The sequence below is a fragment of the Gallinula chloropus genome, assembly GCF_964237585.1.
Source record: "Gallinula chloropus genome assembly, chromosome: 8".
NCBI classification, from domain to species: domain Eukaryota; kingdom Metazoa; phylum Chordata; class Aves; order Gruiformes; family Rallidae; genus Gallinula; species Gallinula chloropus.
In genome coordinates, this window is record NC_140093.1 from 7660663 (window position 1) to 7684691 (window position 24029).

General features: G+C 38.1%; 1 protein-coding gene across 1 annotated transcript in view; it reads right to left on the reverse strand.

Moving 5' to 3' along the window:
• Nucleotides 1-877: 877 nt before the first annotated feature.
• SLC9A9 (solute carrier family 9 member A9) overlaps nucleotides 878-24029 on the reverse strand; it is a gene marked incomplete at both ends in the record, with an annotated part of 187907 nt that continues 164755 nt past the window's right edge. The window contains 2 exons of the mRNA XM_084267390.1: nucleotides 878-1099; nucleotides 1550-1655. Coding sequence (XP_084123516.1) covers nucleotides 878-1099; nucleotides 1550-1655 — 328 coding nt within the window. The remainder of the gene's footprint in view (nucleotides 1100-1549; nucleotides 1656-24029) is intronic.

The window sequence follows — 24029 nt, forward strand, 5'->3', positions numbered from 1 at the left end:
TTTGTAGAATTCCAGTGTTCAAATTTATCCGTAAAGCAGCTGTTCTAGAGTCAGATTTAACCAGAAATGAATTAGCCTAAAAAAAAAAAAAGACTAAAACTTGATTATATTTAAGTCTGTATTTCAGCTTCCATCTGTAGTGAAATCAAGACCTATTCAGCTTTATGATCATTCACGGAGATGGCTTGATTTTTATTCTCATAGGTTACAAATTTCTTGCTTGCTTCTTGTCTTTGTATAATAAGAATGACCTTTGTTAAAAATTCCTCGTAGTTTAACTTGGTAGGAACATTATCATGTGTGGTTAGATGAAGTTTCTGTGTTAAAGGCACGTGCTCTAACAACAAAAGCCTGGCCCTATCCCTGTATTTGCACTACTTAGCTGCTATGGACAAAAGCTGATCTGTGCTAAATGATTGTATATGGCAGCTAGCTGCATGTGTGCTTGAACAGTTGTTGATCCAGTTACTCTATTTATACAGACAATATGTTCACACCTAAACTCTCCTCCTGGTTTTTAGATTGAACAACCACTGCCCTCATCACCAGTGTGGTATTTAGTGACTTTCAAAGACCTGTGTACATGTGAGTGGCATGGTACAGTCAAACACTGTCTGAGAACTCATAACTGTAATGGAGTTACAGTGGGCTGGCAGTGCCCTAGATTTTCCATTCAAACCTGCTGCAGTCAAACCTGCATGTTGTTGTAGGTATATGAATGATGGTCAACTTTCCTGAGGGTAATAGGCATTTGATGGGTAAAAACTTAAGTTTTACATTTTTTATGTGCTTAGTATGTTTTCTATGTTCTTATTCACATAATAGTGTCTTTATTTCTTTATTTTAGTCGCATTTCTTGTGATTAATATGGCTCTGTTCACGCCAATGAATTCATCTGGTGTTGACCAGCAGTGTGTTCAAGCTGGACCTTGAACCCTCCTAATCCTAGGTCTCCTTCATGAATATCTTCCTTGCCTGTAGCCTGGATGGAGCCTGTTTGATCCTGTGCTGGCACTGGCATGTGAGAAGATGACTCATAGTTTTCAGATAATTCATCATGATTTATGATATAATCTGTGCCACCATCCTTCAGTTGATCCTGTATAAAAAGAAAAAAAAACGATCAGTGGAAGGGAGACTCCCGAGGAGGATTTTTGCTAAAGCTTAAATGAAACACAAGTCTGATGCAATTCTGGTTTCATTTTACTTCATTGTTTGCTTTTTTCAGTGTTAATTTACCATTTTGGTGTTGAAAGCAAATAGTTGCTTACCATGTTCTGCTCTCAAGCAATGTTGAGAAACATAACCTACCCTTCAGATCTTGAAGATAATTTCAGTGTTTACATGGGTAACTTTCAGTATCTCACTGAATTATTTGGAACATGGCACTCATTTGAAGTTCAAAGTATTAGTGTCTATTCTTGAAAATGTAGCACATTTCTCCACAACCCTAAAGAAACAGTGTAATTGAAGTTTTGGAAAGGGGGACTTTGAGTTTGGCTGGTTTTGGATTACACCTTAAATAGAAATAAGCAAGGTGGGTACTTACGCCATATGCACTGGGGCTGGTCAGAAGCCTGGCAACAGGATTGCACCATTCAGGTAATGTTGTTGTGAGAGGTGGACCAGCGTGGGTTAAGATAGGTTTTAGGTATCTGTGAAGCTTGTTAAAGAATATTTCCCATACAGATTACTGATACCAACATGCATTTAACTGAACAGAAGCATAGAAAATATATCTTCATCTTCCCATTACTGGGAACATGTATTTTCCACCAGTCTTATGTAATATGTCAGTAACAGCAAAATGAAAACAAACATTCCCTTCCCTCTCCACCCACCCCCCAAATACTTGATGGTCCAAGTCAGGCATTCTGGTACCCTTTAAGACAGAGGGGATGTGTTGTGGGATACATAAGTGCAGTAGGAGCTGGAAGAGAGGAAATTCTACTCACTATTCTCACTATTGTTCACTGTGTGATCTTTTATCTATTTGAACAGAAACAATAAGAAGCAATGGTATCAGCAACTTCATGTAAGAATAGTTGTGAACATTCTCTTAAACATATACTCAACCTTTTGTAAAATTGGCATATTTCAATAGGCAAAGTATATTTCATCAAATATTAAGTTTTTAATGCTGGCAGTGTATATAAGCTCTCCGTAATACTTCATTTTCAGCATTCAATGCATTTGTTTTACACTTCATGCATCAATGCTCCTTTATACAAAATTATGTAAATAAGTTGCAAACAGGCTTTATGCTATTGTCTTGCACCTGTCTTTCCAATCTTCATTGAAAAGTGCTTTATTGAGAGGAAAGAAAAACCTGCTCATCTCCAGCAATTATATCATCTTGGTATCTGTCAATAATAGCTCTCCCATGAGTTCCTCAACTTGACTTATCTTCTCTGCTTCTTTTGCTTGCAAAGTAATTTTCAGTGTTCTTTGGGTAGCAGATCTGACAGCTATTTTTACTGCTAGGGAAAATTTGCTTTATTGATTGTCATCCCACTTTCTTCCTCCTGCTCCTTTCTCTTGCTTTCCTGCTTGTGCTCTCCCTCACTCTTTCCCTCTGCCTACTTGAAGAAGAAAAGGAAAAATGTGAAACTGAGTAGTGGTTTGAGCTCTGGAGTGATACTGTAGAAACAGTGAGAATGTAACAGTGCATCTTAAACCTAAAAATTCCAGTGCCTCGGGCTTTTTTGTTATTGCTGGTTTGTGGCACCACTGCTTTACCTAAAGTACAAATTCTGTATCCTGAAGAATCTGTTATGTAAAACATCCTTATGATTTCACGTAGAGCTTGAAAGGCTAAATAACTTGCTCTGCTGTCCTATATACAATAGCTATGGAAGTGGTTCTATAGTGTCTGGGTTTTGTGCGTGTTTGTATATTTTTTTAACCAGTAGTTGTGTCTATCTAAGGACTGTGAGATTCCTTCATCCAAGGTCCCACACTGAGTTAGTGTGAAAAGTTGAGCCTACTTCAAGACTGTAAGATTTTAACATAAATCCTTATCAGAACCGTGATCAAGGAGGGGATTTCATGAAGTCAAGTTGTGTAGGGAAAGTTTAGATACTATTGCTTTTGTAGGAGTAAAACCAAACCAAATGATCCTCTTCTGATCCACTCCAACCTTATTTGAAATCACCAAAGTGTGGAGCTGTGAAGAGCTGATGTTAAAAAGGAATGCATTTGGTTTGTTTTTAGCGCTTAAGAAAAAACTACTTAAAAGGCCAAACATGAAACCAGGAGCCTAATTCTAGGTTTTAATCTGTGGAACTATTAGCTTTGTTAGTACAAAGAACTTGAATTGATTGAACTGTCAGACCTATCACAAAAAATATCGGCTTGTAATGGAAGTTGTATTTGATTATACTGTCTTCTGTCTGCTGTGTTCTTTTATTCTCTTCCAGAATAAGTAACAGAAGATGAATATAACTCCATATTACTTCCTTAAGGCCTAGCTCAGAGATCAGATTAATTGTAAGCAGCCTTATAACTTTATAATGAGCTTTTCTATCATTCAGAAGTGAGTCCTGTTTTTCTCCCATGCTTGCATGAAGTCCAGCCAATCAGATAGGAACAGGGGGTGTAAGCTGAAAGAGGCAATATGCTTGGTCACCACAGCAGTCTTGTCTTCTGAGCTACCATCACTTTAGCATAAACTTTTGTTCGGTGTGTTAAATTGTTTGTGTGTACACTGCTGTTCTTAAGTGGAGCGATGGCTTCGTTTTGAGCTGCAACATATCCTCTAAATCCCCTTTTTTATTTGCTCTAACACTTTCATTGTGTATTGTCCGTGCTTCTTCTTAGAATCATCTTGAGTTGATACAGTTTAAAGTGAAGATAATTTTTTTCTGCTGCTTGTGATGCTTGTGATTGTGCAATAAATAATTTATCTCTGCTCTTTATTTAACTAGCCATTATTCAACACACTAAAGGAACTTAAATTGCACTGGCCTATTTCTCATTGTTTTAATAATATATGCTATAAATGTTTCCTCTTTATTGTTGACACATTTGGCTTATAGTATTACAGGCATAATCACATCGTTTGTTGCATGAAAGAAAAATTCTTATCCATGTGCAGTGCTGGCATTTGCTAAGTATCAGACATGGGTCTATAGCATTTTAAGGCTGGCAAGAAGTATTATCACACTCCAGATGCTGTGGTTGCATCTCTCAGCATCTCCAGGGAGAAATGATTTAAATAGGATAATAGAAAAAGGTAGTTTTTGCACTAAGACCGCTTTAAAAAAAGGGGAGAAAAGTTTAAAAGCTTTTAGCATAAGGCAGAATGACTGCTGAACCAAATTAATGGCAGTGTGTCAATAAACCCATTCCTAGATTTGCACTCCTGCCCCCCATGGGCAGAACAGCCCACCTACGTGTCTCAGATTCTACATCATGCAATATACTGTGGTGAAGGAGGTTAATATTGTGAAGGTGGTAACTTGGAAGTTGAGATGTCTTTCACTCAATAAGCATCAAGTGACCACACTTTGTTAAATTCACATATTCTGCCCAAATTATGAGAATATTGGTAAAAATCCTTTCAAGTCTTTTTCACAAAATGGTATTAGCATGTTGGAGAAACATTCTGACAGAAATCTGTTTTGACTCAGACTTAAAGGAGGTTCACTTTTTTGTGAACCTCAGCCTTTTTTGTGAACTCCTTTTTGTGAACTTTTGTGTGTACTACAGCCGTAGTACATCTGTGGGTCTGCTGAAAAGCGTAGTAGTAAGAGAGAAATAACTTGTTTGGGGTGAGGGGGTGGCAAACAATACAGACATGTACTCAGCCCCAGATAAATGATGTGGCTGCAGTTAGAAATACATAGGGCAGCTCTACTTCAGGTCTCTGAAGCCCTGAGTTTAGCCCAGAAAGTGTTTTTCCTTTTGCCAAATGATGTGTTGGGTACTCTGAACTCAAGGTATGCAACTGTGCTATAAATAGGCATTTGTTACAAGTGTTATTTAATATTCTATTGCTAGGTGCTGTATTTCTGCTGTAGGCGCCTCGACAGGTTAAATGTCAACACTGTCAGAATCCATCCTTTGTGAAATGCTTTTAGGATTTCTTTTGTGAAGATTTTTATTTAAATTTGAGTTTCGAACTACTTGTTTCATGACTTCAATATTACTTTTTAATTTGACTGTTTATGAAGAAACATACATAAGAATGGTATCAGAGGGAAGTAATCACTTCAGTTCAATCTATTTTTTTTGCTGTAAGGGCATGTTTTGTTTCTTGGTGGAGTTTCAGGGCTGGTGTGGGGGTGTGCATTTCTTGTTGTGGGCTTTTTTTTTTTTAAAAGGACACAATTATTCTGATACTAGCTATGCAAGAGCCTGAAGAGTCAATTCCATTTTGATAGTGTTTGGGTGGGAGCAGGGAAATGAAACTTGGATTATCTGGCTAAATTCTACTTGTGGCTGACCACTGCTAACAGCTGATTTGAGATCATTTGATTACTTCATAGGCAGCTTGTGTGCTTGACTGAACAGGTGAGACAGACATTTCCAGGTTTTAAATGTATACCTTAAAAACACCTGAAGGAGGAGAGGATTTTGAGGGGTCTTCCTGACTCTTACAATAAAGGATGGTGTTTTCTCATATAACTTGGAATTTTTTTCAGAGGATATGGAGTTATCAATGTAGACTGGTGGAAAAGTACAGACAGTATTAGATTTAACTGTTAGAATTACAGGGGGTTTTAAACACCAGGAGTTCCACAGTGATTTGAACATATAAATATAACCACCTGCACTATGGAGAAACCTGAGAAGCAATCACTAAATCTGACAAATTATATTTTTAACTTACACTTGTTAGTAGGGACTTCTGCTCCAGTTCTTTGTAACTTTTTCTGCTACTTTTAGGGAGTAAACCCTTCCCCTACTGTTGTAACATAGGGTAGTCCTGCAAAGTCAGTCAAGTCTGTCGTCTTTTTAAGATTAATTCTGTCTTGTGTCTGACAGCAGGGATGGTGTGTAAAAATCACTGGTAGCAAAAATTAGTTCAATGCATCCTTACAGAAAAGTGTGACTGTCAGATTCTAAAGGTAGATGTAGTGTCAGACCCAAAGAATTAACTCTGTTTTTTATGCAGAATATGGCTAAAAATATGCTGCTTTCAACTTTGAAACTGGAAGCATTGTGGAGGTGTGGGCAAAATGGAGGGAGTTAGAGTTGATCTTAATTATGTCTTTTTATCATAAGTAGCTGCAAACTGTGAAGTGGCTTGTTCTCTTGCAGGTACTGAGCAAAATGCCTGTGATATCTGCAGACCTTGGGTTTCTAGTTGTAAGCCTACTGAAGTAGAGAAGGAAATTGAGACATTTTACTTGATGTACTTGAGGCTTATTATATCCTAAAAATAAGACTTGCATGCAAACTACATCTGAGACATAAATGGAGACTTGTTTATAACATGGAGTGGATAATGCAGCTACTTTTGAAAATAGAAGAATGGTACATGCCAAGGGATAGAACACCTATATAAGCTTCAAAAAGAATATATGAACAGGCACTAATGTCAGACCAAGTAACATTAGAACAAGTTATGGGAGATGCTGACTAGGTGAGGCACCTAAAAAAGGAAAAAGCTCTCCCTGTCATCCTATGATTACTAGAAGTGATTCTCCATTTAACTAAACCCAACCAAAATGGAACCAATTAAAAGAAATACCAACAGGAGTGCATAGGATACTATTATACACTCAGAAGTAAGACTTACTAGTGGCATCTGCGTTGATTACATGCATGTGACTTCAGAAAAGCATGTGTGAGTCAAAGATGTTAGTGGTAGGATTCATGTCCCCTAACTTCAGATGCTTTGTAGTAGGATATATTGAAGAAAACTTATCTACCAGTCCTGTTTTTTCAACAATAAAGAGAAATGGCCAAATCCCAAGGCAGTTAGTCTCATCCTGCAGTGCTGGAGTTAATTGGAATGAATTGAAACTAGGATGAGTTTTCTCCCTTTATTGACTATAAAAGAGTCTGAACAAGTAGATTAGACACAGATGGCTAATAATTAACTATCTAAAGTTTGGAATGAATTTCACTTCAGGATACAAGAAAATGGAACACCTGAGGCAAAACATAAGGAACCAACATTCTCCATACCAAGGAAATAAAGGGTATATGAAAGGCATCCACTTCAATAATTGGGAAATACCATACTAAATGCATTTAGAAGTAAAAAGATAATCTTTATATCTGTGTAATAAATATGACATCAAAGCCAGCAGCAGAAAGAAAATTGAAAATCATTAAGCTTGTGAAAACCTAAATGACCATGGGATTAATAAAGAGAAATTTCACCTCAGAGAAGACTTAGAAAGATTTCCTGGCATGTTTGAAGGTGTAGAAAATCTCAGAACGTTGCGAAACTGGTCTGCCTGTGGCTTGGCAATAGGGTTTCTTTTCCTGCAGGAAAGGAACTTCTGCATATGGTACATAATCATCATGATTACAAAATGAGAGATACCACTGCCATAAGTAAGCTAAATTATTGCATTAGAAAGGATGAATGCTGGTGTAACCTGGCTGTGGACAGATCCTTAAGGTTTTAAAAATGCTCTGATGCCAGCTGCCTTAGATGAGATGACATTCAAGCTCTTTGTGAAGCACACTTGTTGTCCAAAATGCTACAGCATGGCTACTGGCAGAGAGATTAAATGTGGAAGCTAAACATGCAGGTTAGCAGGGTTTTCTGCACTGTGTAGATGTTTTTCATTAAAATGTCCTTGGTATCACAATCTGCCCAAGAAATACTCCAGAAAACAGATGTGCAAAGGATGAAGACTGGTAGGGTTTCATGCCTTGCTAATGACTATCTAATAACACTGGCACCACAAATCTAATCACTTGCAAGATGCAGGTAGAATAAACATTAAAGATTATATGCAGTGAAGTACAAACTGGTTTTGACCACACTAATTACATGAATCACATGATAGAGGAAGAGAGATCTGACTCAGATAAGGTGGAAACTATAAAGCTTTTGATAAATGTTTTGCCAATAAGTACCATCAGTTACAAGAAACTTGCACCTAAGACAAGTACTGAAGATAGCAATGGTTGTAGTGCCTCTACCCTGGTAAAGAAGAACTTGGGTACCAGGAGCGTGGTGCAAGGAGTTGGGCATGAAGAGAGCAGTGTGAAGAAGAGACTCCAAACAAGATGGGTGCCATTGTGTTCAAAATGAAATACTACAGTGAAAGCCAGGCAGTGAAATTGCTGCTGGAATTTTGTAAGAAACACTGAAGTAATATTTGTGTTATGGCCCTCTGGTGACATGAATTGTGAGCTAAAGCCAGTCCACTAAAATTATACTCAGAACAGCAGTTACTTGGTATTTTCAGGAATTCAGAGCTGGTATTTCATAATTAAGCAGATACTTAAACTGTTATTGTATAGCTGTATTTCACAGATGTGTAGAGACTTATCTGACAAATCTCCAGCTTCTGTATTGCTGAGGTTCAGAGGGTGTTCTCACAGTTAAAGGTAGAACTTGAAAGTGAAATGTCCCCTATGAGAAACTTCTGCGAAGAACTCTTCTTGCACAATCTGGTTGAAGGATGAGCTATGAATGTGGAGGAAGGCTTGGGGGAACAATATGTTTATTTTATTCTGATTCTTGTGTTTAAAAAGATGCTAACAAAACCAGAGAAACAAATGTGATAATTCACCATATTTTTTAGGAAAAAAAAATCTACATAAGACCAACAATCTTTCTTTCTCTCTCAGAAGGCTGTGGAATAAAGAATAAATGATGATACGGGTGTTGTGCCAGAAGGGGAAGAGTGAAAATTCTGAAACAGTTTTTTTGAGGATGGGTTAGTACAGCAGCTAGCCCCTTGGCACAGACAGAACAGTGATCAGGGATGTGTGTATCCCTGTAGAATATAAAAGCAGGGCACCAAGGTGACCTGTGCTGGGTGAAGCCTACAACAAAGCTGACAGCAACAGAATAACATAAAGTGTATTCATTAAATTATATTATTGTGTATCTATACAGTTGTGAGAAACCATGCTCATTTGAGATAAGACATTAAATTCAAAACCTGTGTTGCAAGATGAGGATGTGGTTTAGCAGTTTTGTAGAAGAATATTTTACTCATAACCTGTTATGCTTCTGGCCACTTCGGTAATGAGGAAGAGGTGGTGCAAGTGACTTAAAGCAGTCTCTTAATCTCCCTATGCTGAGCTGCTAAGAGCAGGATAGCCTTTCTAAAGCCTTGTTAATAGAAAGCCTGTTTAGTTTAATATATCCTCTGAGGATCTTTAGTCCTGTGAGCAGATTGGTCTAAAGATGATGTCTTCAGATTCTCCAGCAGCTTTTTCCAATGTGTAACCTATGTGCTACATAGAATTAGAAGCTGGAAGTCTGTAATAGGTTTGTGAAGAAAACACAGTAAGAAGTGAGTGTTGAGGAAAGGAAGACTTACTGCACAGGAGTATGTCCCCCTGTAAGCCAAAGAAAGCAGCCTTCTGGCAAGCAAGATCTTTGCTTTTGTAAGGATATCTTGAGACAGATGAGTTAGAAAACGATCATGATATAATGTTTCCAAAGAGGTATGCAAATTTTAGTGCAAAGAACAATTGAGGGTAATGAATTACGGCAGATATCCTAGCAAATAGTTTTATTAAACAAGGCTAATACCAGCTTTTACAATGGTAGGACTGAAGGAAATGTAAGATATTAATGTTACAATTCTAAATAAGTAACCCAGTATGTTTTGTTTAGAAGCAGTGGCAGATTAAAATAACACATGGTACATATTAAGAGATCAACTTGTCTTTTGATCAGCAGAGAACCTTACCAAATACAAAACGGAAATAGAAAAAACTAGCAGTTAATTTCCAGTTGGGATAGCTCATCTCACTACTCTAGTCACCATACTAGTCTGGAACAGGATAACCATATTAATATCTGTGTTTGGACTAAAGGTTTTGATATGAGCATGTAAATGCTAGAGGAAATTATGTTGAGAGAGGACAGTGTGCTATGATGGAGGAAGTTGGAGACATGACCAGGTGGGAACAAGATAGATTTTTGCAAGTGTGGCAAGTGACTTTTATGGTTTGGTACAAAGTATAGTTTGGCAAAGTTGGAAGAGTAAGATTACTTTGGCTAGAGTGAAGATCTGAACAGGGTCTAGCTCCGCAAAGCTGTTGCGTTCTGGATGAGAGGCTGCAATGAGAAATTCTAAGCCACTCTTCTGTTTTGCTGTGTTTTTAAAATAATGCGAAAACCTAATGAAATTGAAGGTTTCAGGCAAACAGCAAGATGAATGATTTGTACATCAGGCAATCAAGGTGTGGCAATCACTGCCTGAAGAAATCATGGGGCCTGTGATAAAAGGAAGTGTAATCTCCTACTGTAACAACTACAGCTGTGCAAGCCAAGGCAACAGGGGGTGGGAACCTAAAGGTGAGGGAGTCCCCCCCTTTTTTCTGTATAACCCATAAAATGTATTTAGATGACTTATTTTCTTCCATCTGCTCTGGGAACATCAGCATGGTGGTAAATAATGGATCTGCCTCAGTATGAGGAAATCTGTGCCCTTCTAATGTTGTTTGGCTAAAGTACAAAATGCTTTTGTAATTCTGTTTAATGGATTATTTCGACATGGTATTTGAAATGTTGCAGGTATTAGACATCAATTTCAGAGAGGTTAAATCAGTCCCTTAAAGCTTGCCTACCTCATGTCTGATAGTTGATTCTCTTTCCAGTGAAAGATTCTGGAAAAAGATTATCAAAGAAATTTTTAATTTAATTCGGCCTCACTCCCTTGTATTTATTGGTGCAGTATACTACACAGGTACTAGTGCTGGCACTGACCCAAATGCAGGCAATAATAGAGGTGGGGAAAATACAGTACAGCATGAATGAGCATGAGGTCTTGTCATTCTCAGTGTTTTATTGTAGATGGAGAGACCAGCTACTGGGGCTTCAAGTCATGAGTTGCTCAGAATACAAAAGCCAGCTGTACTGTGCATGAGCAAATGCAGCTGTTCTGTGAATGTGATTGGTTAAACACATTCATGGAGATGCCTGTCTCCCTCCCTTTCTCACCTCCTGCATTCAACTCCTAATCTGGATCTGATTTCAAAACCATTTGCCACTTGGATCATACTCTAATGGCTTGCTTCTGAATACCTTCACATTTTAATCTATTTAGACCTAGATTTTCCTAGCTGTTCTCCTCTCCTCTACCTAAAACTGGTGCAGTTCCTTGTTTATCTTTATAAGGTATGACCTCTTCTCATTCAGTGAACTTAAAAATTATTGCTTGGCTGTGATGGATTGCTGAGCCCATTGGTCTGTTTTACCCTGGGAGAGAGCATAAGAAAAAACATGTCAAATGAATACATTTGACTTCAAGGTCTGCCAAAATTGTGTTCTATTTTGTAGAGGGGATGTGTTTTTGGCAATGCTGTTCACTCTCTAGTATGTATACATAGATCTGCAGTCTGCTGTGGAAGGGAAGCAAAATATCATCCTCAGGTCCTGAAATCTGAAGTCTCAGAAGAAAAATGCAAGCATTGCTTGCTTTGGTTTCCAAGAATGCCTATGACTGAGACTTGGCATATAAAAAAAACGATTTCTAAGACCACTGAGATGTTATTTATAGGGTCAGGCATGGAGAGCCTGACCCTATAAATAACAGACCTTCTGAAATGGTATGGCTAGAGCTAATTCAGGAACAACCAGAGGACTCTGGTGTAGAGGACAGAAGATAAAGCCAAGAACAAAAATCTTGTCAGGAACCATGTTTCTCAGTGTGCAAGAGCTTTAAGTAGCAGCAGGTATGATGTGCCTCCTTCCTTCTATGTGAGCTAAGGTAATGGACCAGGCTCACTGTGTGTGACCTGCAAGAGTCATGTAGGATGTTTGGAAGTAAAGATCTGAATATAATATAGGTTTATATGATTATTTTTTTGCCCTTCTAACTGCAGTGATGTCAGTTATGTGTGGTCTAAGGGCTAATTGTTCAGGTTGAACTATAATAAGCTCTACTCTAAAGCTTCAGTGTTTAAAAATCCGAAGGCAAGGCGTGCCTTGGGATGTGAACCAATGACAGAGGTCACGTAGTCCTCCAAGCCCCTGGCAAACAGAGACATGCAATAACTGCAACAGGCACTGGAGGTACCAAGGTGTTCCAGTACTCTGGTATGGACCACTGGGTCTTTTAATAATCAAAACTGAAGGTCATGTATTTTTTGTTGGGAGGATGATAATAGGTAATAGTTTTCTGAATCAAAATCTGTGATGGTACCTAAAAACAAAACTGTGTGCTGCCCACCACCCTTGCTTCCCCCAGTTGCCAGGAAACATTAGGTCCGCTAAGTAGCTTAGGGGACTTAATATCAAAAACATTTAATATTGCAAATTGTCAAAAATTATTTTTAAAAAAGCTAACAGTCCAGCATTAGTGAACCATAGTTAATTTAAAATCCTAATATGACTTAAAATTCTTTTCTGGTGTTTGGTGCTAGAAACCTGTAGCCTCTATGATAGAGCCCTAGGGGATTCATCATTTTAGGTGCTGTTTAGAACTTTTTTCCCCTGTTGCTTTCAAGCAAGAACTGTAACACAGTGACAATAACATCTATTTAACCTACATGTAAAGCTGTTAAGAATGGTTTTGAAGAAAATAAATCCTGTCAGACAAATCTAATTTCATCCTTGGATGAAATTACAAGTTTGACAAAAATGACCTGCATTTAATAAGCTTGTTTAAGGCATTTGAAATGACATTATGATAGAAAATTATCTCTCCGCAGTATCAATAAACATGCTTTGCATTGATTAAGAATTGGCTGGTTGATAGACCTGAAATAGTAATTGCCAGGGGAGAAGTGCCATGAATTAGTGTTTCAATGCAGGTTTTACCAGGGTCAATAGGAGTTGTATTATTCAATAATCTCAGCACTATGAATTTGCTAATGATACAGCATGTAGATGGTGCTGACTAAATTATTATACAGACAGAGCAGTTAGGTTTCCATACCTTGATTGCCTGGTAAGCTGGTCTCATAGAAATATTTCCTCTAACTGCATTCCTGAAAACAAATAAACAAGGAGGGCCAAAATTCCCTGAAGTGCTTGTGCATTGTAGTGCCAAGACTTTTCATGAGCTCTGAGGAGAGCGGTGCATACAAACAGTGAGTAAGGCATACAACTAGTGTGCCAAAAGTATTGTATTAGATACCAGTGAGACCAGTGCTGGAATAACATGCCCAGTGTGCTGGTCCATGTCTTGAAGTGGCTTTCAAAAGGCTGGGAAGGATATAAAAAAGACAGACCCACCCTGTTCTTCCCTCAAAGTAATGAAAGTGAAAAGCTTAAGTAGTGACTTAATGAACTCTATTTTTAATGAAAAATATGTGCTACCAGAATGCCTGTATTAATTTATTTTAAAAAAAAAGCTAAATCTGTGCTAAAGGACACAAACCAGATGTTTTGGCAGTGACTGATCAGGGAAGCAATGAATAGTCTCATTGCTGATAGATACCCATTCCTGGTCAGAAACGTCCTGATACATGTTGTCCTTCAGCTCACAGAAGTTCCTGAAATAATACAGAATGGAATACCATAGTCTGTAATGTCTAGGAATTCAGATAATATAAAAGGTCCTGTGCAGCTTAAAATTTAAGATTTGATTTAGTTAACACCTTAGAAGCCCTTTGACACAAGGAAGTGTTCAAGTTAATGAAGTTAAATCTTTTTAGAAAGATTACTTTTGAAGTGAGTAACTTCATTTGGTATTTCTCAATTTCTTATGTGTATAGTTGTCTTAGGTTACACCTGTGTGAGTATACTTGTTAAATCCTTTCTTTCTAGTTATTTATCTCTGCTTCATTTAGCTTCCTAGCATTCTGTGGAAGTGCATCATCTCTACCAGTAGAATAAACATTGTGTTATCTGTGTATGTGAACTTGTAGTTACTGGAATTTTATAATATGTATTGGCTTTGCACGCAAAATTATTAGTTTCATGTATGTCTGCAACAGACTGCAGAGGACACCTAGCTCATTTAGCAACTAGAAAATTGCTGTGTGCCAGGTCTTTGATGTAATTTTTTTTTTTATTTTAAACTTGTGTATCCAATGTACATGGACACGATGACAGTGCTGGACTATTATCTCTTTCGGGAAAAAATCACTTTGAAGCTCTCATGGAGAATAACATAAATTCAGAGATTGATCCACCTCTGCAAAACTGTTGTTAGTATAGTGTGATAAGACATTTGACAAGGCATATGGAAAGCACTATCCCAGCCAGGATATGGTTGGTGATGGACAGCTGTAAGAGGGTCAAAGGTTTAGTTTGCTATAGTTGTCACATACAATAGGTGTCCCAGGCAACAGATACCTTCGGTGCTATCACACAAGCCACAAGCTGGCTTAAAGGTAACTAGACTCCATTTTCACAAATGATGACTGATGTCTGACTGGTCAACTGTGGTAAAATTGCCAGGTTGTGGCAGTATTTTTAATGCTAGTCTTGTGTGTGGCCCTATATCACCCTGGATATCCAGAACTGCCCTCTGTCCATCCTGTGTCTGTCTTCACTCCTGTGCTACCCAGCTCTTACATTAGTGTCTCACACAGCCTCAGCTTTTCAAGGAGAAGTGCTGATTCTTCTCTCCTTTCTACCTGGCCAGTGGTGCTTTTTCCTCTGCTCCCCAAAAAGCCAGAGCAAGTGTGTATGTGTAGCGATCAGTTGGGAGTGTCAGGACCTAGGAGAACAGATGCAAAGGAGGAAGCTTTGTTGGGGCAGATTATTTCAAATGTGTCTGGTCATGACAATTTCTCTTCTAGGTGAGTTATCAATGTGCAACAGAGATACTAGATATGGGCTCCTGAACTTGATTAGCTCCTTATTAAGCTTTCTGGATAGTATGACAGTAGATAGTAGCTACTGAGTGATGTATTGTGAGAGACTTAAATGAGGCTGCCTTGCCTTAGTTTCACTTTAGCAGCCCAAAGGAACACCCTGAGTTGGATAACTTACTTTAATCCGTTTCGATTCTTGGCATTGCCAGATGAGTTATGACACTCGTACTAAAACATTATTAGCTACAGAGCAAAAAACTTCTTCCAGAGTACCACTGGAAGTTCCCACTGGTATTTTTGGCATACAGACTCTCTAGACTGCAAACAAGAGTGGCCTGTCTGCTCCGTCCTAAATTATGATTCTCTGTATGTGAGCACTACGGTGGGTGCTAATCTGGATTTTGTTACAGTAGTTCTTCATGTTGCAGATGCAGGAAAGCTCTTTTTGATCAGAATGAAGAATTCAAGCTACAACTTCTGTGACATGCTAATTTAACATGTGTAATAGAAATATCTTAGATTCCTCAGGTGAAAATGTTTCTGGGTTTAGATGCCTTAACCCTTTAAAGAAAATCCAGAACTTGCTAAGGCCATTTTCATTCAGCTGAAAGCTGCTTTTCCTATCAAAGTGGTCTTGAGGGAAAAAAATATTTGATAAGCATGCTTAAGGCCTGAGTACATATACAAATAGAGCTTTGACTGACCTAGGCTAGTCAAGGACAAAGCATTAGAAGTCTTTCAGGTTGAGGATGGCTAAGTAAGTCTGACCTCAGTACTGAAGCAAAGTCTTTGAATGCCTTTTGAAGGAAAAGAGTAATCCAAGGACACAAAGTCACATGGAAAGTTGAATAAAATGCCATGTGTTTTTTTTTACAAAAGCTGATTGTGTCAGACTAGACCAGTATCTGTCTTAGATAAGATAAATGATTTGTTAGAAAAGGTTAAGTAACAGATCAAATATATATGTAGGTTAAAGCATATAAGGTATGCTGCCTCACGGGGAAAATATTATTCAAGAGAGACAAAAGGGAAAATAGTATGCATTAGAAGATAAATAAGATATTACCTGTTTAGCCAGGTTTGGCCATCTTATGAAGGGCACTTAGGAAAGAGGCTGTATGGGATGTGCCTCAGGCATAGGGAACAGTCCTGTTAGGTGTAAGGGAGGTTGATGTGTGAAGTGGAGTTTATAAACAGATTTCAAAATAGGTGCAGAACAATCACCAACATTGAGGGGGATTAGATTACTTGAGCAAAGGGGTAATCTTGAGGATAGCACTCATAGAAAGGAAAGAAATTTAAAATACAGTCAAGCATCTCTTGACTACAAGAGGAGACCACACTGCAAATCCTTGTTTAGTTTGTTTTCCTACTAAACTGTCAGGTCCTTATTTATATAAAACAAATACATCTTAGAAGGTAAGGAGAGCTGTTGAGTAGTTTCAGTGCCAAAGCAGCATGGCTCTGGTGTCTCAGTAAACAGATGCAATTTGCTCAAGAGTTGCTTAGATAAATTACTTAAGCATAAGGAGATTTGTCATACCTAAAGCTCAGCTTTTCAGGATGTTTCTTGTAACTTAGAGAATTTTGGTCATGTGAAGATGCCATGCTAATAATGTGTACTTAGGTTTCTGTGCAACTATGTACATGTGTGGGCAAATATATTCACAAACTTTCTTTTCAGTGGGGACTACTAACTGTTAGAGTGGAGAAAGGGAGCTAATTATTTCCATTAGGCTTGTAACACATTTTAAAATGCAAAAGCATGTAAAAACGTGTCAGTCTGATGAAAAGCAATAGGTAATATTTTCCTAGGTTTCAAGTTTGATTCTTAAATGTTTGGCTTCAATCTTATTGTATTCTGAATTTGCCAAGTGTTTAATTAATGACATATTTTCACTAAAACTACACTCGTAATTGTACTTTATGCTTTTGTCAGGGACCATTATTTCAGTGCCTCACAAATACTCCTTGAACTTTACAAAAATAGACCATCTTCTGAGTTCAGGAGATGGGAATTCTAACTGAGCCAATAACTTGCCTTGTAAAGGCATTTTTCAGTTTATCGTTCAGTAAAACAGGATTACTAATGTGATATTTGAATTACTTGACAGGTATGTTGTCATCTGCTCTGTTTCTGAGAAATTATTAATGCAGCTCTCTGGTTCTAATTTAAAGTATATTTAGAATCTTTCAAAAGAGTTACCATGTGAAAAGCAGAGGCTTTTTTGTCCATAGGTTAAACAGTAGGTAAGTAGACAGATTTTCAAAGAAATATGACAATTCATAGTGAGTGTTTTGGCCTGTGATGTTAATGCTTAAAATTAACCTCTGACTGTCCAGCAAGTTAGATTATATTTTTTTTAATGAGCTGTGTGTTGAAACCTAGGCATGAGTTATTTTGAGACTGAAACAAGTTTGCACCTGGAAATGATGACGAGCAAGAAGAATTCAGTTAGGTGACTTTTTATAAAAACACAAAGTACTCTGTCATTGGAGTGACTTTGTTCCAGTTTGAATGTCAGGTTTTTAATATCACCATCAGTTATGCTGATTTACCAAATAGAGTTATAAGGCAGGTAGTATAACATTTTGACAGTCTTAATCTCAGACAGTTTTTAAAATGAAAATGTGCTCAGATGTCAGATTTATATGACGAGTATAATGATTTGTGTTATCTGTGGTAATGCCACCAAGCTAAATAAACTTGAAATTTACACTTACTTATCTTGCTTTACTCATCTGACTCTTGTAATCATGGGCCTCAAATAGCTTAATCCTAAACGAATCTGTTGAGAAGATGGGAAGAGGCACTTTATATTAAGCCCTCTAAAAAATGTTATTGGCACAAGTGAGTGTTATCTGATTAGATACTTTTTATGAAGTCAACTCTGACAGCAAATTAAGCTATTTGTCATAAGATGTTGTTACTTAAAAATGAAAATCTCTTCAAATGTGTGGTCTTCTGTAACTGTTGGTGATGGTAGAAAAGAAATAGAACAATACCAGAGGTTTGAAATCTGCAGCAGTAGATAAGTTCATAAAGGGAAAGAATGGGAAAGGAGTTGTACTGTAATTGGAGCTCCAGTTTTGCATAACTATTTACTTAAGCTTCCTTATCCATTGTGACCATTGAGCCTGCTTGTTAAGTGATCTAAATGTACCTGGATACCTACACTATTGTTTTAATGTTTCGTCCAGTGTTGGCAACAGGTGTTTGTACACACTGAGGAATGATACCTGATACTGAGTCTGTTCTGGAAGCTGGAAACAATCTGAGCATTCAGTATAAGCTACATGTATTTAACTTGGAATCTTTTGGCCTGTTTGCAAATGTCTGTGGTGTATTTTCTTTCGGAGTATTTGTGTTTATGTGCTTATGCAGTGGACTAGAAGAAGCATCTTTCATATACCGTACAGTAATAAAGACAAGAGCACCTGGCCAGATGTCCAAAATGTAACATAGCATTAAGGGTACTCTCTTCTGAACTGTTTTATTGGGTTTAATTCCCCTCCCCCCCCCTTACCCCCGCCCCCCCCCAAGAGTTGATCTGCAATATGTGGAGTTTCTGGGCTTTTACATTTTTGTGGGTTATGGAAAAGATTAATTTATCTTGATTAACATGGGATTATGTGTATACTGCCTTGCTTTTGTGCAGCGATTTTATTTTAAATGTCTGAACTTCTCTAATTGACCCCTTCTGTGGCAGTGTGTACAAGATACTTTTATAGACCTACTAGTAATTCTACAAAACCTTTCAACTTCTGTTACTCTGTGTCCTAAGGAACAAAGTCCTGAGCTGCTGAAAAATCCCTGCTTTGATTCTTCATCTTTTGCTGATTGCTGAATTAATTCATGCAAGTTTGTTTAGGCTAATGGTATTATAGCAGATGAGTAAACACAAATCATTATGTGTAGCATATGAATTTGTCATCTAAACATGTTTTCCTTTCAAATGCTCTGACTGCCAAATGCTATATTGCCTCCCTTATTTTACCTTTTCTACTTTGCAAATGCTATTACAGTATGCTCAAAGATTTTCCGGGTTTTTTTAATATCTTGTGAATCATTCACAGTTATCCTCTTGGAAAGGTGTTCATGGAGTGGCTCAGGGACTGAACTGGGGGAGAAGGGAATGTGTGTTCAAATTGAACCACTCTTGCTGCCAAACACACTTGTTCCAAGTCAGTGGTGAGCGTATGAAGATGGGGTGGTGATGTATGGCTGTCCTTAGCTGTGTTAGTGAATGCCACCTACTCTAAGAACTTATGGGCTCCTGTATACTTCTCTCCTTTTTTTTCTGATTATTTCTCTCATTGTATCAGGCAGATTGTGAAGGACTCTGTCAGTGTGAGAGGTGCCCAAGAAATGCATGTTTCCACTCCTGTTCTGGGACACTGAGGTATCTTCCTGTGAACCTAGTCAGATGTGAGCAAACTAAAAGGAGCCTGTGGCATATGAAGTGGAATGAATTTAAGGCACAGAAAGACTTAATAACAGAGCACTCTTGACCTCCCAGTTTTGACAAGGAAAGTCTAAAAAAGAAACTCTAAATAATTGTCTTGAACTGCAAGCAGGTTTTCTTTTCTGAAAAACAATGACAGCAGATTATATTTTATGGCTACAGTAACACTTTCTGAATGGGTGAATCAGGTTCCTGTGTTTATGAATGAGACAGAACTTTGAACAGACCTAGCATCATTTTGAGATGTATGTCAGAGAGCTTTATTTTCCTCTCCTCAGCTCTATCTCTGAGGAAAGAGACAACTGTCTTCAGCTATACCCTGCTGAGCTACATCAACTTCAGGTTCTGTCCTTAGCATCAACACTGGGCAGAAAATCCTTTTTGGTTTCCTTGAAGAATTGAGGCTGGTAGGTCCCAGCAACCTGGTAGCACCTGTGGCCCTGCTATGTGAAGTCATTCTGGTTTTACTCTATATTGCGTAGTCTTTGCCTGCAGTGTTGGATTTTCAGTTAAGGTCTAGCAGTGTGTCCCTGTGTGGGTATCTGGGATAGCATTATGGGATGGCCTAACATAGGATGGAAAAATTCAAATCCACAGTACCAGCACTAATACTTGGATTTTTCTTACTGACAGTGTAGTGCTGCCTAAAAGCACCCTACTCAGACTAGACAATGTGTTGTGATCTAAATAGTAAGTGTAGTAGTAAGTAAAAACATTTGAATCAAATGAAATATTATTTCAAGGAAACTTCAATATTAATATAATAAAAGGAGCTCTGTAGGACTCATTACAAGTCCTGCAGACTTAAAATTATTTGAGAACTCACTTAAACATGATTGTTTTGGGAATGTGTCATGCACTTTGTTCTGTCCTTCTGTTCTGGACTTGCCCTAATGATCTTAGTCTCTCAGGTGCAAAGATAAACTGTTGTACATATGCATATGGGCTTACACCATAAAAATTAATGGGAGGTTGGAGGGATTGGGAAGTAGTAATTGAGGGATGAGGAATAGTGTAATTGGATGTGTTTTGCAAGCTAGATGGAGGGGTTCAGGGAGGAGACTTACCAACTTTCTTACACTTGCTTCTGATGCTTGGATGGAGAATGAGGAAGTAAGCCAAGTCTTGCAGTGGAAAGGTGGACAAAAAAAAGGAGTAGCATGTACACTGACCACTGAAACATGAACGAAAGAGGCTTGAGGAAAAAATAGGTTTTGCTGAAGAGTATTAGTTTGTCTCACAACACACACTGCGTATGCAAAGGGATGGATGTCCACACAGATTTTGTAACTTTTGAAACTGTAACGTGACAGGGTTAAAAAGTGAAGTGTTTTGGTGTACTGCTAGTAAGAGGGACATCCTGTGAAGGGATTGCTGACTTCTATCACTAAGCCTGAAATCTAGTAAATGAGTTGAGAACATATTTTCAGGAACACTAACTCTGTGTGATAGACACACATCTCCAGTATGTGCTCTTCAAAATCAAACAAATTCTATTGCTAAATAAAAAAAGGATGCAGTGATTGTTAATTATCAATGTTTCAATACTGCAATCTATTCTACTTTCATTGCCTTGTCTCATGCACAGTCTTGGGGTAAATATCTGTGCCTGCTTCACAAAGTGAAATGTGAGGGATGCAATGGTAGGAAGGAGGTGTTAGCAGAGGCTTGGAACTATCTGAGTTTATCAGTGGCTGTTAAGCATTGCAGCAGGACTCTTGGTGCAGCAGGTGCTGAAAGGTGAAGCTGTTGCTGCCCTATAATTCATGAAGGAGGATTCTGACCCACTGCACACAGCTGCTCTTCCTAATCTTTGCAGGATGCTTTCTTCCCCTTTACCTGCCCAGCTCCCAGGAAATGTTAAAATAATGCTCAGGTATCTGTCCCCAGACTAACAACCTATTAATTCATGTGTTTTTGTTAGTAAGGTCTATATTTACAAAGGCAATAACTAAATTGTGAGCAAAAGTTAAGGAAAACTGTGCTGCAAAAGAAGAAAAGAAAGCATAAAGGTTTTATGAAGTGATGATAGGAAATTAATTTGTAGAAAGGAAACTAAATCAAAATGCAATGTGAAAATGCATATGGAAATTTTCCGTATGATATATGGAAAAGGTACTGAACATACTAAACACACCATTTTTCTTGTATCTGACAGACAGCATTCATTTTCTATTCCATCTCTGTATTTGTGCAGAGCATAATACTAAGCCTAATTTCTGTCTAACTACAGTATTGATACCTGCTTCAGAGAGCTCATAAAACAAAGAAACATATCTCTCCAAGTTTTTATGCACCTTCTGTTGTAAATTTGATATAGATTGTGTCATATTTTGTGGAAAATTAGGTTTAAATTGATGAAGCATAGCATAAGCCAAAGCAGTCATATGACTTCTAGTGCAACAGAGCATTTGTGTTTATAAATCTCAGGGTTCAAAAAACTGTCATGACAGTGAAATAGCCTTCCTTAGTTTTTTGACTCCTGTCCCTGTTTGCATTTCTGAGTTAATAAAACACCTTGGGAAAACAAGCAAAGAATGTTTATATGTTAATGAAAGTGTGCTAATGTGAGCACAGCTGAGCATGGTGCTTTCTCATGAGACTGGGCTGGTGCTGGATGTGCTGAGAGGTGCCTAGCAAATAAAGGTTCTTGGCAACTGTCTGTCATGGTCCAAAGACAGAAGATGATTATTGATAAACACTTGTCTGACCGTGTCTGAGAAGGGAGAATGCCGTAGCATTACGAGCTTACGTTTAATCCTTTAGAGTGTGGATATTAATGGCTTTTGAAATATGTATCTTTTAAATGGAGTAAATGCCTTATCTGCAGCAGACATGACCAGATGTCACTTCATTTTTAAAGGCTTCTGACACTTTCTCAATCAGGGTAATGAAAATTCATTTATATGATTAAAGGATTAATGAAGTAGCCTTGCTTAGAGGAATGGAAAGATTGCCGAAATAAAGCGGGAAACTCGGGAATGTTTTCAGCTTTTGATTTTAAGGATGTAATCAATATAACTATTCATATGGAACAGTTTGCAAAACAGGTGTGAGAATACATGCAGCTTGTTTTAGACAAAAACTTTTGGAGTCCTGCTCAAGTTAGAGTTTTTGATGAAGGCATAGTCTGCTGATGGGTATTTGAATACACAGAATCCCTATTAGTCTACTTGTGTGTATGCACAGATGAATCTATTCATACCAGGAGCCAGTGCAAAACAGATGTTACCTTTGAAAAATTGATTTGTTCATAAAGCTCATTCTCTTCATGTTATTAAACTTTGGCATCTCTCCAAAGAACTACTAGAATGCTCAGTTTTTGACGTCTTCTGCCTCTTTGTTAGTTGAGGGCACACATACTCAGATCTGTACCACTGAAACTTAAATCAAGTAATCATAAATTAGTTATGTTGAGTGTCTAGTGCACTAAAGGTGTCCACTTAAGGTTCTGCATCACTTAAATTCATTTAAAATATCACCATTGAGACAGTATGACTTTGAATAAAGATTGGGTCTAAGTTCTCCAGCCTGTTGAAGTAGGTAATACTGAGAACAGGAGAGATAGTTTTCCTAAGTAACACTAGCAGACCAGCAGTCCATAAAGCAAACTGCCAGCTGAAAATAGTGAAGTGATGCCACACAGTCATCTAAAGATGGTTTACTTCCCTTTTCTCTTACCCTGTCTAGCCAGTGTGACTGGGCAGGAACTTTCTGTGCTGAGACAGGAATACTCTGCTATAGCCTGGGCTGGAAACATCCTGTTTGAACAGAAAAGGAAGTAACCTTTTGTAATCAGGTGTAAACTAAGTGTGTTAGTAAAAGAGTAATTTAAAAAATAATGTTAATGAAGACTTAAGTGTAGTTCTGACATTAGTCTATTGTTATATGTCAAGGGATATTCAGTTCTATAGCCCTTGCTGATAAACCATTTTCTCACCAAACTCCTTGACACTACTCATTTGTGTAGGTGCCATGAGCATGTGCAGGAGTTACAGAATTGCATTTACTGAGGTATTATATAGTCTTTACAAAAACTGTTTCTGAAACTGATTCTTTGGGGTATCTGAGCGTTGTAGCACTCAGTACTGTGCCACTTAACTCCAGCGTCCCAGACTGCCTGCTGGAATCATGAGACTTGTAATAACAAGACATACCAATGGCAAGGGATTGGAACTAGATGGTTTTAGAGGTCCTTTCCAACCTAAACTGTTCTGTGAGTAAGACTTAGGTGTAATAAGACTTTAGATGAATGAGAATCTGCTGAGGTTGTGGAGGAATGAGATGTTGAAACAAGTACCACTCCCTGTTTAGTGCTCTGCACTGGCAGGCACTGCCATCAGTGGATCTTTATTTCCTCTTGGGAAATAAAGGCGGTCTGGTGTTACACATCCTCTGTGAAAATAATGCCACTCTCTCAACTCCAGACACCTAATGACCTGGGGGCTGGAGCACACTCAAAAGCTTGGCTCAGGTTCACTTTCCCTGATTGAATTGCAAGTTGAACCACAACAAAGACTATGCGGAGTTCTGTGTTGGATCTCTGTGTGTCCCTCTACTGATACCCATTTGGACATGGCCTTGAGACTTAGTTTTCCTCGCATGAGGCATAGGTAGACTTTACAGAATCACAGAATCATGAGCTTGGAAGAGACCTTTGAAGATCATCAAGTCCAACCATCCCCATCCTCTGCTAAACCG